Source organism: Syngnathus acus, chromosome 6 (assembly GCF_901709675.1).
Source record: "Syngnathus acus chromosome 6, fSynAcu1.2, whole genome shotgun sequence".
Classification (NCBI taxonomy): domain Eukaryota; kingdom Metazoa; phylum Chordata; class Actinopteri; order Syngnathiformes; family Syngnathidae; genus Syngnathus; species Syngnathus acus.
Window position 1 is genome coordinate 5,820,596 of NC_051092.1, and position 14,842 is coordinate 5,835,437.

General features: G+C 40.9%; 2 protein-coding genes across 5 annotated transcripts; one reads left to right on the plus strand and one right to left on the minus strand.

Moving 5' to 3' along the window:
* Window positions 1–182: 182 nt before the first annotated feature.
* On the minus strand, window positions 183–10,115 carry gan (gigaxonin). 2 transcript variants are annotated; one of them, XM_037254611.1, is made up of 13 exons: window positions 9,978–10,115; window positions 8,734–8,964; window positions 8,501–8,615; window positions 8,023–8,373; window positions 6,979–7,047; window positions 6,700–6,851; window positions 5,659–5,780; window positions 5,194–5,306; window positions 3,949–4,098; window positions 3,093–3,229; window positions 1,905–2,039; window positions 1,174–1,283; window positions 183–1,095 (listed from the first exon to the last, which is right to left on the minus strand). In XM_037254611.1, the coding sequence occupies exons 2-13, from the start codon at window positions 8,916–8,918 to the stop codon at window positions 923–925; spliced, it is 1,812 nt and encodes a 603-aa protein (XP_037110506.1). In that variant the 5' UTR covers window positions 8,919–8,964; window positions 9,978–10,115; the 3' UTR covers window positions 183–922. The 2 variants fall into 2 exon arrangements, with proteins under 2 accessions (XP_037110506.1, XP_037110507.1); XM_037254612.1 differs by having other exon boundaries at window positions 8,734–8,986; window positions 9,978–10,110.
* A 218-nt stretch (window positions 10,116–10,333) lies between these two features.
* acd (ACD shelterin complex subunit and telomerase recruitment factor) lies at window positions 10,334–13,427 on the plus strand. 3 transcript variants are annotated; one of them, XM_037254619.1, is made up of 2 exons: window positions 10,334–10,455; window positions 11,474–13,427. In XM_037254619.1, the coding sequence occupies exon 2, from the start codon at window positions 11,554–11,556 to the stop codon at window positions 13,126–13,128; it is 1,575 nt and encodes a 524-aa protein (XP_037110514.1). In that variant the 5' UTR covers window positions 10,334–10,455; window positions 11,474–11,553; the 3' UTR covers window positions 13,129–13,427. The 3 variants fall into 3 exon arrangements, with proteins under 3 accessions (XP_037110514.1, XP_037110512.1, XP_037110513.1); XM_037254617.1 differs by lacking the exon at window positions 10,334–10,455 and adding an exon at window positions 10,499–10,711; XM_037254618.1 differs by lacking the exon at window positions 10,334–10,455 and adding an exon at window positions 10,809–10,917.
* The last annotated feature ends 1,415 nt before the right edge of the window (window positions 13,428–14,842 follow it).

The following is a 14,842-nucleotide window of genomic DNA, read 5'->3' on the forward strand; positions in this document are numbered from 1 at the left end:
GCACTGTAGGATGAAGCTAGTCGAATAAAAACCCACGGTGAGAATATGCAAACTCCACAAAGGAAGGTCTGAGAAACAATTCAAACACAGAACGTTTCAACTGTGAGGAAGACAAGGTACCAAATAGGCCACCGTGGTACCCAGAACAAACTTTTTCTAATTATTCTTTGACATTATGCCTGTTGTGACTCAGAAATTACATTAACGGTTTCCTTTTGCTCACAAGCCGTATTTCAAAATTTCCTAGCGGTGCCACTTCTCAACATTTTACGCAATAATGTAGACAAAAAGCAGTAAAGAAAACGAATGTTCAGACACAATCATTTGGCTTGTTTTTAAAAAGATGGTTCGTCACTTGTGCAAGACAAACTATATGTAAAACATTTGGTACTAAATGAGAAATTCCAGCATACCGGCAAACTTGCTAAATGTGTTTGCAAGCTATTTTGTCTTTTCTCCAGTCTTACTTATGCCGATTTCCAAATGATTAACTCAATGTTCCACTAGAACAGTAAAAAATAAAAACACATACACCATGTTGGATCATTTCCCCATAAGTATCCATAGCCTACTGCTTTTTTTTCCACTGTTACCCAAATCCCCCATCAAGCAGTAGACTAGAAGTAAAAAAATAAATAAAATAAAAACCATGACTAAATATATTTGGTTGAAAAACCAAGCATTTGATCTAATCAATAAATCAAATCAGGCTATAAAAAGAAAACAATGGTTTTTGCAACCAAGTCACACAGCATGAACTGTATACTGCAAACAGTCTCCCTAGTAATAAGCATAGTTAGACACTTAGTAAATACTTCAGTGTTTTTGAATTCCCTAAACCCAGACATGTCATATGTGGGTATACATTACAAGTGTGCAAAATTGAAAGCGATATGCACCAACTGCTTTGTTCTTCCTCAGTTCAGACTCTGATTCGAAACATGCCTTGGTTCAACTGAAGGCGGAACAGACGGCAGTTGGCGATCCGAAGTGCGGCACAGGTTGTTTTGGAGAGGTCGCCGGCTAGCATGAGCTTGGTACGATGCCAGGTCCCCGTGCTGCGGCGAAACTCGCGGATGTAGTCGAAACTGGTACCTGTGCGTCCACAACAGGTCAGATGATTCAAATCAATAGCTTGCATTCGCTCGTTCACCGTGGCTGCGCTTCACTGACCGGTGTCCAAGTCTCCAACGACATAGATGCTGCCTCCGATGGGAACTGCACCATAGACGAACGATGAGCTCGTCTGGACACATAGGCTTTGCTCATCTAGGAGCATCCACCTGCGCAAAACCACATCATCACATTGGTTAAAAGCGAGTAAATCTTTTCTAGTAGTAGTCCCTTAGAGATAGGGTGAGAAGCTCGGTCATCCGGGAGGGACTCGGACTAGAGCCGCTGCTCCTCCACGTTGAGAGGACCCAGATGAGGTGGCTCGGGCACCTCATCAGGATGCCTCCTGGACGCCTCCCCGGGGAGGTGTTCCGGGCATGTCCCACTGGCAGGAGACCCCATGGACGACCCAGGACGCGCTGGAGAGACTATGTCTCTCAGCTGGCCTGGGAGAGCCTTGGGATCCCTGGGATGAGCTGGACGAAGTGGCTGGGGAGAGGGAAGTCTGGGCGTCCCTCCTAAAGCTGCTGCCCCCACGACCCGACCCCGGATAAGCAGAAGAAGATGGAATTTTAATTCCATCTGCTTGTTGCGCTCTGCTGCTCCCAGTAAAAAGAGGTATGTGTGCCTATATGATCTGTACGGTCCAAACACATATCGATCAATTCAAATGATTTTCAAAAACTACTTGTATCCCCTATTAAAGACAAGAACAAAAGAAATTGCCGGTACTGCAAGCTAACTTGAGTCAAAAGACACTTCACTTGAGTAGCTGTCCGCATTATACAAACCTCCTCATTTCATCATGGTAGAATTCAGACTTGCAGGTCATCATATGACGTTGCTCTGGGTTGTCGTTCTCCTGACTTCTCACTCCACCAAACACGTAGAGTTCCTTACCGACGCCACAGGCCACCGATCCAAACCTAACAAATAGAACAGATTTTTTTTTTAAATACATTACCCACCCATCCATCAGGGCATGGGTATATCGCAAGTTAATTTGAAGTGTGGATTACCTTGCCAAGCAATACGAAGTGTACACCTTCAGGATTGACACGCCTCATTAACCCGGGGGACATTATGCATAGCGAAACCACAGTGAATCATGGTTGCCCATGAATCTCCTGTTGCATTGTGGTCCAGTACACAATATTAAAACTTTTTAAACCCTCCTCAATACTTTTACGCAACATAGACCTTGCCCATTCCCTTAATAACCATTCCTACACTGTGCATGTATTGTAACTTTAAAGTAAATAAGAGAAACAAATACGTGATATTTTCACGTGTCCCATGTAACTGCCGAAGTCTGCATGCAGTTGTGTCTTTTGCCACTGGTCGGAGCCGTTGCAGCTCTAGCGATGGTTCAAGTTTTACATGGTGCGCAAATTATATTTGTGTGAATTTGTTTTTATTTCTTGTTATTTGTGCATAGTTTGTAGCAGTGTACTGTGAATATTAAGTTGGGATATAAACCAAAAGTAAGTCTAACTTCGAGGGCACTTCCTGTTTCCGGGGAAGAAGCGGGAAGGTGACGTAATGCTACAGCGCAATAGTAAACTAGTACGCGTCATCGCAAAGTTGATAAGCTAAACAATTTAAGTAAAGTACCCAGTTGTTCACTTGTAGACCAAAGTGGTAAAAGGTTGAATCGCGAAGTGACGAGGGATCGTTGTAATACTACAGTTCCAGCTTGAAAATATGAATGTCTCTACTTCTTTAGATGTCAACGTGCTGAAAACATGTCTTGGAAAAAAAAATGTGAGTGACATCACTACCCCAGATGACTGTGTGAAGATTACGTCATCGCATAATGCATCACTTTTTAAGATGAAATCATTTTCCTTTTTTCATCTTCCAAAATGAAGAGTTGTTAATTGTGTGTGCGCATGTTAGTTAGTGTTAGTGTATCCTTTCAACATGAAAAACGCTTGAAATAACTCTTAAGATGAGCTGACGCAAAACCAGATCATTACCTTCTTTCCATGAGCGGACAGAGTCCTGTCCACTGCTGGGTTTTGGGGTCAAAGCATTCAACGGAGTCGAAAAGTTTCCCATAGGAACCGCCACCCATGGCATAGATCTTCTTGTTCATAGTGGCATAGCAACCCACCTGGGGGGGGGATAAGATTTAGTGTATCCATAAGATGCATTATTTGGGCACAGACAGTCCGATTCCTGGTGCCATATCAGAGCAATGAAAAGCCCGTAGCTCACTGAGCAGCAAAGGTTACCGAAGGTTTGTGCACGGCCCGAATGTTTCATTTTCGTCAGGCTTTGTTCAAGATCGCCAATGGTCGCAAAGACGTTAGCCAGACATGGGTGAACAGTTTTTCTTCTCGCAAAGAAATTTTGAACATGTTCAAGAAAAACATTTTGCAACCATTTGAAACTGTTTGCAACTGCTTAGGAACCCTGACAAAAGATCCCACTTGTGTTTAGGCAAGAGGCCGGGACTGGGACCCTGGACTGGTTGCCCAATCAAACAACCCATTACATTAACATTATCACCTAACTTAAGATGCATGTTCTTGGAATGAGGGAGAACGGTGGAGTATCAGGAGGAACCCCCCCCGCCCAAGAATAGGGAGAACATGCAAACTCCACACTAAAAGGCTTGAGCTGAGTTTCAAACCCGGAAACTCTTGACTATGAGGGTTGCCTCATGGTGTTTATCATTGCTCCATGCTGTCCTGAATTAGAGTCTATTATTATTAAGTTGCATTTTATTCATACACTAACTGGAAGGTGCTCAAATAAAGTTCGTCCTTACCAGCTCAATAACATTTACCCGGCTATTCACACGTTCTACTTTGTTGCAAGGTGCGTTACCTTGCGGATCATGGTCATACTGGTCTGCATCTTCCAGGTATTGACGTGAGGGTCAAACACTTCCACAGTAGTCAGTTCACATTCGTCATTCTCCCCACCAAGAATATAAATTAGACCATCCAGCTCCACCATGCCGAAGTTCTGACGAGTCTGCATAAATCAGCATCATGACATTATTTAATGTTTTATTTGTGGAATATCAATGAAACAGCACACTGTGTTTGCACTGTGCAAAGGCAAATTTCACATTACAAAGAAACATTTGGGGTTGACTTTCCCTTTAAACTTCCAAGGCATGCCTTGTCCATTCATTGAAAACTATAGTTAAATAAAATCGAGCAAATGTACTCGTGCTCGTGAATTTTTTCGTTTGTTTATTTGACAGGGAGAGTGTACATCCATGAACATTTCTGTAGATGGACCAGAATTAGCCAAGGGGCTATTTTTCATCTGTCGTCCCTGAGGCAAATTGTGTGAAGTCTTGTGCCCAAGAACACGACACATGGCTCAGAGAGAGCTGTGTTTGATCCGCCGACCCTCCGGTTTCTGAACCACCCGCCCTACTGCCTAAGCCACGGCAGCCGCAATGAGGCAAGCTATCATATATTTAGAACAAAACATTAGCTCCAAGCGACTGATAGTTTTTTTTGCATCTTATGTTCTTGTCACCATTAAAAACTGTGGTCCTGGATGCATCAACCCGAGCAGGAATTGTCAGAGGTGGCGCTGAACACTCTAGCAGGTGTTTATATGTCTGTCCAGTGACAGATCTCGTCACCAACAGCATCAAGCAAGCAAGCAAGCTGTAGTCACAACATTTTACAGGTGTGTAATTGAGATAGAAGTGAAGGGCGAGTTCAATGTACGCTCTTCACCCTCTGATCCCTGGCAAGTGGTGACAGTCATAAAAACCTCAAGCCTCAAAATGTCACCATGCCAACTAATGGCGTGGCAGTTGTAATTCCATCAGATAGTATGGTCTATAAACAAAAGATAAAATACCGACTGAGCCTGGCGATGAAACAGTTTATCGATAAAACCTGATATTTCACTGATATATTTTTTCTCGCTCTCATTCTCCGAACCGCGTATTCGAAAATGTTTTCTTTTTTTTTTCTGTTTCTTTTTTATCGGAATTATACCGAAAACCTTGAATGTTCACATAAAATGCCCGTACTATTTTATGTCTGAGTGAAAAGAAGCGAGGCGAGCAATTTGAAGAAATGCAGGAATTGGTCAGTATACCTGTAACATTGGGGGGATGGGGCTCCATGTATTGGAGTCTGCGTCATACTTCTCACCAGTGTCCAAGACGATGTTGTTCTCGTCTGTCCCACCCACCACAAATAGAAATCCCTCTGAAACACAGGAAAGAAAACATTTATAGAAGTTACGAACAATGAATTCTTTTTTCGCTTCAATAAAACCTTTGAAATGTCCATTAACATACATTTTTAAACTCTGTTTTAAATTAGTTAGATGTACTGCCAAAAGCATATCTGAGCTGTTACTGTATTTGTTTACAGAATAGTTATGACTAGTGACTATGGTTCTTTGTGGGAACAAAGTATGCCTCTGGTCTGGGAAAAAAAAAAGAAGGAAAATAGTAAAACATTTTGGGTCCCGATCCACCAGTTGAGAATCACAGGTTCAGACTATACTCATTTGACACATTATCGTAAAACCTAATGGGTATGACCTGTCACATACCAGCAGCGACCACCTCATGACCCACACGGGCAATGCTCATAGGCTGCAGCTCAATCCAGGCTTGTCGGTTGGTGTCATAGAGTGGACACATGCAGCGGGTCACAGCCGTGGGTTTTCTGGTCCTGTACGGAAAACAAACAGATTTGCACTGATCTACAGTAACTTCTACTTTTACAAACAATTTTTAACACTAAGAGTACTAAGCTAAGCTCTGAGGTTTGCAGATTTGGGTAACATGGTTCAGCCCAAAGTTAAACGCAATCACACACCCAAATGTAATGAGCTGATTTTTTTTTTTAAATAACGCTAACATGATTGAACTCTTATAAAGATTTTTTAAAATAATTTGAAAAATGTAATTTTCTTTTATTTTTAATCTTTTTGATTTTAATTAATTTTTAATGAAATTAATTATGACATTAATTAACATGAATTAACATTTTTAAATGTCTTTACGTCTTTGTTTTTAAACCCTTTTAAATGTACTTTTAATCATATAAACTAAAGCACAATGAGTTACCTTGTGTATCAAATGCACTGTATAAATAAAGCTGCCCTGCCTAAGCGAGTACAGGTACAAATTTTGTCCAGGTGATTTTTTTTTTATTTAATCCAAGGAGCTACGTATTAAAATCCAAAATAAACACAACAAACAATGAATAGGCTGTCCGAGATGATGTCATGTCTAAACAATTTCAATCCTTGTTTATTGTTAACAACAGCCCAGTGCAGTGCTGCAAGTGCAGGTGGGCTGGAAGGCGACAGATATAAACATATTCTTTCAAATATTTGACAGAGGGTTATATATTTTGCCCTACGTAAAGAGCAATTCAATTAATAGTAATGATGAAAATAACAAATACAAAACAGTGATACAGTGTTTGGCCACTGTGTGTCATTTACAAACATACATATTTACCAAAGAGAAGAAAAAAAAAACACCTTATTTTAGCACAATAGTTGATCAGATTACATTTTATGATTACTACGCAGTTATGATTGAATATATTATACCATAATATATATATTATAATATCATACCTTCGATCCTCTCCGCCGACGACAACAATACACTCAGAGTAACCTCGAGGCTTGAAAGCAGCAAGAAGAGCTTCGCCCTGCAACTGACTCTCTCCTAGAACTGGCTGGCAGTGCTCTCTAATCACCTCTCTCATCAGAGGCTCTCCCATGGCCTAAAAGGATATGATGACACATGCACACAAATGACAATCTGGCCTGTCAAGAAATATCTGTACGGCAAGGAAACCTATAATAAACTGAATCGTCAGAGTGAACATAGACTGTGGGGTGTTTCAGTACCTGTTCTCTGAGGTAGCTTGCATCCAAGCCTTGCAACCACACGGCAGACATCACTTCTTTCATGTGGACCTGCAATTACACAAAATTGAAATGTATATACGTATATATTAGGACGTCACTTGAAATGTGCATTCAATTTAAACAGCAATGAGACTAAAGATGCATGGCACAGAAAAAGAACACATGGAATCTATTATTGTCACATCTGGATTATTCCAAAAGTGGGAAATATTGCAAGTTTGACATCATCCAAATACACATATCTGCCTAAATGATAAATATCAACACATTTTGAAAAAAGTGAAAACAGTACATTTCTTGTATGTTTCCTGTACATTATTTTTTAAACTTCAAATAAAGCACAGTACAGTTCACTTGTATTTAACTTCTGTATTTATATAACTGCGTTTTTTCAGGACTAAACCCTCAAACTCTGTATTTATTTATTTACTTCTTTCCTCCTGTGTTTCATTTTTGGGCCATGACAGTGGCATATGGAGAGCTATTATTATTAGTTTTTTTTTAGATGGGCCTTGGTTTTTAAAAGTTTGAGAACTCCTGCTCTAAACTATGCTACATTAGAGAGGTGTTGTTAGAGAGGAAAATAGCAGTGGAGAATAGTGTGGGTTACCTCATTTCAAATAGGATAATTAGTTAATCTTTACTGTTTGGAGTTTGCAAATTCTCCCTGTGCTTGCGTGGTTTTTCTATGGTGTACTCCGATTTCCAAAAACATTCACGTAAGGTTAACTGACAACTCTAAATTGTCCATAAATGGGAAATGTCGGATTGTTTTTCCATACTGTTTGGACCGCGCCAATATGTCAGATGGGACACACTCTAGCTCACCCACAAACAGAATGCTGGCTAGGACGGTATAGAAAACAATTTGGGAGTTTGTGCAAGTGAGTCCCATGAATATGAACAAAGCCATATTGGATAAGTCATTGCATGTGCATGTGAATCGATCCTTGGTAGAAACGGGTGACCTGTAATAACTAGAAAAGAAATGGTGAGCCACATCCGATATCACCGAGCACATACCCTGCGAGCGTCTGGATCGTGGACTAACCATCGCACCACGGCCTCCAGAACATGCTTTTCATTACCGACGTTAAGCTTCTCCTCAGACAGCACCTCACAAAGTCGGTTGTGAGGCAACTCCCTGAACTCCTCTGTGAGCGCCACATCGCGGAAATGCGTGTGCAAGTACTCGGTGGCAGCGTAGTGGACGTGGTGCAGGCAATAATGGAGGGAGAAAAGACGGATGCCGATACAGTTCTCTGCTGTGATGCAACTTTCGAGGAACTGGCAGCACAGCAACTTCAGCTCAGTCATGAGGAGCAGGTCAGATGCTTGCACCATGTCCTGGATGGTCCCTTCGCTCAAAGTGATCTGTGGAAGAGGTCAAGTAAATGTTAAAGCACAGACAGGAACGTAAACAATGACCAGGGCGAGGTAGTACCAAGTGAAACAAAAGGAACCAGAAATCTAAGCTGCTTCTGAAAACATTTGCACTCACTTCACCACTGAAGATGTAGTCCAGAATCTGTTTCATGATGAGCATGGAGACCCCCTGTAGCTCAATCCTGTACACTGAGCCATCTTCTTTTGGAGGATTGTAGTTCAGTTTGGTCCTACAATAGAATCATTAACATGAGCAACGCTATACTTTATACACATAGGTTGTTACCATCAGACCTACTTAATCGTGAAATAAAGCTAAAATATATATACTTATATATGTTGCTTTACCGGATATAAGGGCTGGCTGCAGCCAGGATGTTTTTCTGGATAGGAAGCTCCTCACCGTCTACCACCAGCAGTGCATCATGGAAGCTTTGCTCTTGCCAGAAGGTACGAAGAACTCTGAGGAGGTTCAGGGAATGTTGAGGGTCAAATACCCTTGAACCAGGATCACTTGACGCTGAATCTGGCATTTCTGGACTCGGAGACGTCTGGTTGTACTCTCTCGAATTCTGTTTACTAATGACAGTTTGCAGATCAACTATTGTGAGAAATAGCTCAATGACGAGTAAACAAAAACAAGTTGGAAATGATAACATAACAAACACATTGCCTCAAAATGAATCTGTTATAAAATGGGATATATTATGCCCAGCCATCAAGTGTGAAATCTGCCTAATTTTGGAAATGTTTATGTGAGCAAATTGTCCTGTAAGTCTTCCCCACCTTTTTAAGTGGCTCACATAGAGACACTTTCAAGTAGTGGCTAAAATACTAAAGCATCATTACGTTATATATGTTATATTTTTTATAAATGTTATATTTGTCTTAACAAAAAGAACTACCCTATATAGTATACGAAGACATTGTGAATCTTAACCAAATAACAGATTAGACATGATTGGTGTACAAAAGTATGTCATGGACATTTTATTAAGACACATGGGAACGATATTAAAATGTGTACGGGGGAGAAAAGTAGCTCTCCTTAAAATAACACGAATGACGTCCAGCCAGGCAAAAAGATAAAACAGACCTTCTTGAACGACACGGGAGTCGCTTACAAAAACAATGACAACACTCCACAGGGATGCGGAGTAAGCAGTGATACGCATCTGTCTTGTGTAGGAAAAGCAACATGACTGACAAAAATGGGTTTACTATACAGTTATTACTTAATACTGTACAACAAATACTGTCAGTAGTGGATACTCAAGATTACGAGTCGGTAGAATGTCAACTAGAAGAAAGAATGTCATGACTTTCGTCAACAGGGGGCTTCACAAACTACAATGAATTTCATTTCCATTTGCTGTTCAAAGATTCAGCTGGCAATAGGCTTATTTTGTTGTACTGGTTTCCCAAAAAATGAAACATTGTTAGCAATCTATAATTCACACGAGAGGTCAATAATGATGTGATTAAATTGAATTTATTCCACTCGCTAGGAACTGTGTGTTGGCAGATGTCCGAAACTTGCTCGGTCATTTTTTAACGAATTAAAATTCAAGTGTAAAATAGATATGCCCTACCTTGAGATAGAAACGTGCGTCACTTTTACCAATGGGTGCAGTCTGTCCTGTAACCGAACAACATTTTAGTCCGCACACTTGACTTCACACCGTTTTGAGAAAACCCGACATGGCTTGTGCTGCATTCGAAGCCCCAGGAAAATGGATTATCCTATTTGTATACAAAATACAATACCGCGAGTGGATTTGATTTGAAAATGAAAATATTTATTTCATACATCTACTATTGTTATCCTTGCAAACGACTGCTGAACGCTCTAAAACAAGTCGGTCTTTGTAATTTGAAAACATTGTTATACACGGAGTTTTGCTGTACCTGAACACACCATTGGCGTGGCGGAAATACGTGGCTGAGTAACGTTCAAATACGCTAGTTTAACTTTTCGTTTGTCGTTTGTCTTCTAAGTCAGCGCTTTAGACACACATAAAATGATTGCAGTCGTCAAATACTGTTTTTTTTTAATATCCGCTTTAAAAGGTGAGACGGTTGCAGAAAGCTGTATACCAGGTTATAATTTGAAACGGGGGGGGGGGGGGGGGGGGTCATGGACAAAGATGAATGGAGCCTTATTGTTTGCGTCATAGGAACGTTACAATTCTGTTGATGTACGCTTACTATCTGCCAAACCTGCACCATCACGGGGAATTAAAAAGTGAACAAAACTAATGCAATCTAAAGTATATCTATCTTATTCCCAGATTCTGCCAGAGAACGAATACGGGATGAACTTCCGGTAAGAGTTTAGGCGCATGTTGCGCTGCTGATCGTTGCGCTACAAGCCGACGAGGAAAATGTCAATATCTATCTACCCGGGAACGAGGAACGAATTAGTCTTCGAGTCGTTTGAAAAGACCACCTCGACGTCGTACATGTCCTGCTTTTCATTTCACGAGCAAAGCACGATTCTCCGCATTTTAATGCATATTGTTTCCCTGCAAGGTTTGTCACGTTCTGTTTTCACCTAATTCATTGTCAGCAAAATTAATGTGCACTTTAATATTCTTGTTAACAACCAAAGTTGCACAGCCGGGAAGCTTTCCACTCTCCGCCAACCATGTCGGCTCATGGGGATCAATTTTAAATTAATATCTGCGAGACAACCACCGGAGGTTGTCTTGTGCCAAAATAAAAAGTTGTACTTTTTCGGAGCACCGGACTACTCCGGGGGGAGTATCCCCATATAAATTTTGAGGGCGGTTGATCCCCATTATTTTGACATGTCAAGCGATGGCTGTACAATCCGCATGGCCATATTTCTCATGAAAAGTGGCCGTTTCAGAAAGGCATTCGTTTTTTCCTTATTCCTCCAAAATGAATGGATAGAATACAAAATAACTTTTTTTGCAAAATCACTTTTTTGCATCCTTATCGAAAAAGACTGAGCTTGTTAATGAGAAATAGACCATCATGCCTTTTGTGTCCCTTTAATGTGAAATGATGGTGAGAAACATACCATGATAATTATTATGTTTGTGTTACTGTGTTTGTCCTATAGATCATCTGATGAAACTTCATTCAGTAAGTCTTCAATGATTGCTTAACGGGACAGCAAAAGAAAAAGCCAAATCTTCAAACATGCAACCCTTGATTCCGAAGCAGGACACACTATCTCCGTGGATTGAGAAACTCATCCAGAGTTATGACAGTGAGAAGGAAAGCCCGACCGAAAAACTAAGGGCTTCTGTTACCTCCATTGGTCTGATGTCTCCATCTCAGGCCCAAAACCAGGAAGAGCCCACTGACCTGATCTTTCTGTCTGATGGTACAGTAGAGATCTCCTCCGTTCTCACCCCATCTGCATGGAAACGTCTTCAGGAGTCGGAGCGTCGGGAGACTTTCTTTGGTCTGGTCAATAACGTCGTTTGCATCAGCAACTACCAACTGAAGTTTCACCCGAGCACAGAACCGACCCAATGCAAGTTCTTCTTATTAATCGACAGCATGTATACAGAGTTAATCATTCTAGACAGAGTCATTACGCCCTGCTGCACATCTCTGGTCTCTGTCCAGCAGAAAATCTTGGAGACATGGAGGGTTGTCTTTTTCCAGGAAACACAGAGCTCCCAAATGGACCGCGATGACTTAAATCTGTCTGAGCTTCTAGTTGAATGGCAGAATCAGATAATACAAGAAACGCAAGAGGATTCGTCTCAGGAAATAATTCCGCATTGGCCATCGATTGGGCAATCATTAGAGATTCCTTCCGAGACGTTCACTCTCACCAGCTGGGACATTGAGCGGCTTGAAGATAATGACACAGAGTGTTTCAGTGTTCCTATTAAGTGTCTCCTCATCCCAGAAGGACATACAATGCAGGGCCCAAAAAAAAATGCTGCTGTATTGACGACACATGAGGACGCGATGTTGAATTCGCAGCTTTCGGAGAACAGCCAATCACGTGTTCACGCCGCAGACCGCCAAATAGCAGATCTTACAGATACCAAGGGAGAAGTCCAGAACTGTGGCATCACGCACGATGACGACGTATGTGTAGATTTGATTCATAAGCACATCACACCATTGGAGAAACCGTGGGAAATCTTTCCTCCACCGAATGGCGTTTCACCCTCAAGTGTATCCGAGGAATCCATGCCAATGCAGTCCCCAGCAACAGAACTGTCTCGTGATCAGGATCGAAACGGTCATGTGGACATACCTAGTACCCGACTTCCCATGACTAGCCCACAACCTGAGGATTTGCAAAACAGCAAAAGCGACCATTACTCCTTACCACCGTATCAAAAAGCGCTCTCATCGGACACAGCAAATAGTCACACTGCTCCTCAAGACAAACAGACTATAAACGAGATTGTGAACACGCAACAAGAGCCCGTTGAGAGACAGTCAAAGAGAAAACGGGAGTGGACGCAAGAAGCGCAAACGGCAATTGCGGTGGAGGAAGGTGAGGCTCAGCTCAATGGAAGCCCCCCGTCGTGGCTGTTTGACGCTGAGAGGGCTTCTGGCACTGTTGTAGACAGCTTTTATGTTCAAACGGAAAGAAGACCAACTCTCACTGTTCACGCTGACGGAGAGCCATTCTCGTACACTTACGTGGTGTCTGAGCAGAATCTTCAGGACTTCAGCAAGTTTCAAGTCGCAAAATCTCTGCTGTCGTGGGCTATCAAATATCTTGTTCCAAAAAGAAAATGATGCATCTATAAAATCTCTGACTGGACTGGACCCCAGCTAATTTAAATGTCACTTTGTTATCATGGTGACTATTTTCATTCAATTTCAGGCTCTTAAAAGTTTTGATATTTTACTTAACGATGGTTGTTAATTTTACATGTATTTACAGATCTTTACAGTAAAGTAGTTTTTAACATTTAAGATACACTGTGTTGGGGGGGGGGGGCTTATATCAATTTTGTTTTTGACATATCAAATTTTTTTTTCAAACGCATAGTTAATGCTGCTTAATTAGAAGAAATAAAATATTCTTAAAAACATGCCAGTACTTGTTTTATCCGATTTCCTCCCACATTCCATAAACATGTATGGTGGTTAATTAAAGACTAAATTGTCTGTGAAATAATGTAGGTGAACTTATGGCAAATTTGTTAGTTGAGTAAACATAGACAGACAAAACTGTTGGGAGGCTACTTAATGAAACCGATAGTGGTCACAGAAATAACTTAATTCTAATGAAAGTAGTTCATATATATATATATATATATATATATATATATATATATATATATATATATATATATATATATAACAGGTCAAAGCAATCGATAAAAAAATGTAACAACGTGATACTATTGGAAAGTCAGGATTATTATTCTATTCTTCAACATGTCCAGCAGGTGTCGCTTATGTTCCGATTCACTGCACGTCAGAACGCAAACAGCAGGCAGTCTTGTCTCGACAGACTGGATAGGGATGAAGTGTCCTTCTGTTCATATTCACACCAACAACAACCACAACAAAACAGAACAACAGCAAACATAAAAGCAAAAATGGCAGAGCCCTGAATGAATCCCCCACCATGACAGTGTTGATATGGGTTTCCTATTGATATGGCCCAATATCAACCATCTGTTATGGCACCCTTCGAGCCACCAACCAGGATCTGCAAGTCAGCCCATGCTGGGTAACCATTACATCACCCTGCCGCCCATGTCTGGACTATGAATTATTTTATTACAGAATATTGTTATTGTTGAAAATGCTACAGCCTATTAAAAATATACACTTTTGAAAAACACATCAGACAATTTAGTAATAGTTGCAACTGAGCATCAGTACATAGCAAGTCCTAATATCTTCTGCACAATGCAGAGTGTGGAAGTTCCACCAGTCAGTGTGCATGCCGTCTTGTGTACTTACTTGCATGTTAGTATTATTTCCTATGCTACATTGAATCATCATCTGCTGAGACACAAACAGAGTACATTCTGAGTTTGTAGGTTTATTCGCTGAAGTCTTCCAACAGCCAATGTAAGCAGGAGCCAGCTGTGAGCACTTGTAAAGTTGTTATAATACTCCTTTGACCTATAAACAGGAAAAATCCTAGTATAAGGCTTCTATGACAAAATACACTTTTCAATTTGTCCTTGTAAGGCAATTGGGCCCAGGGCCTGACTGTAGCCTACGAATGAGAATGAAAAATATCACAATCTGTTTCCTCCAGCTTTGATAAAAGCAGTCAATGTGCAGACGAGTCTATTACTTATTACGATGATAATGTAACTGGAACATTATCGTTGCTGTAGCTCTATCTGTACTTCTCCACTCGTGTGTTATGCTAGCTGCCAACACTGTAATGCAATTAAAGGATTTCCAACTTGTTCCAAGAAATGACAAATTACGTTTTTGATGTGCACAAGTGACACAATGACGTTAAAATTTGGAGTCATTC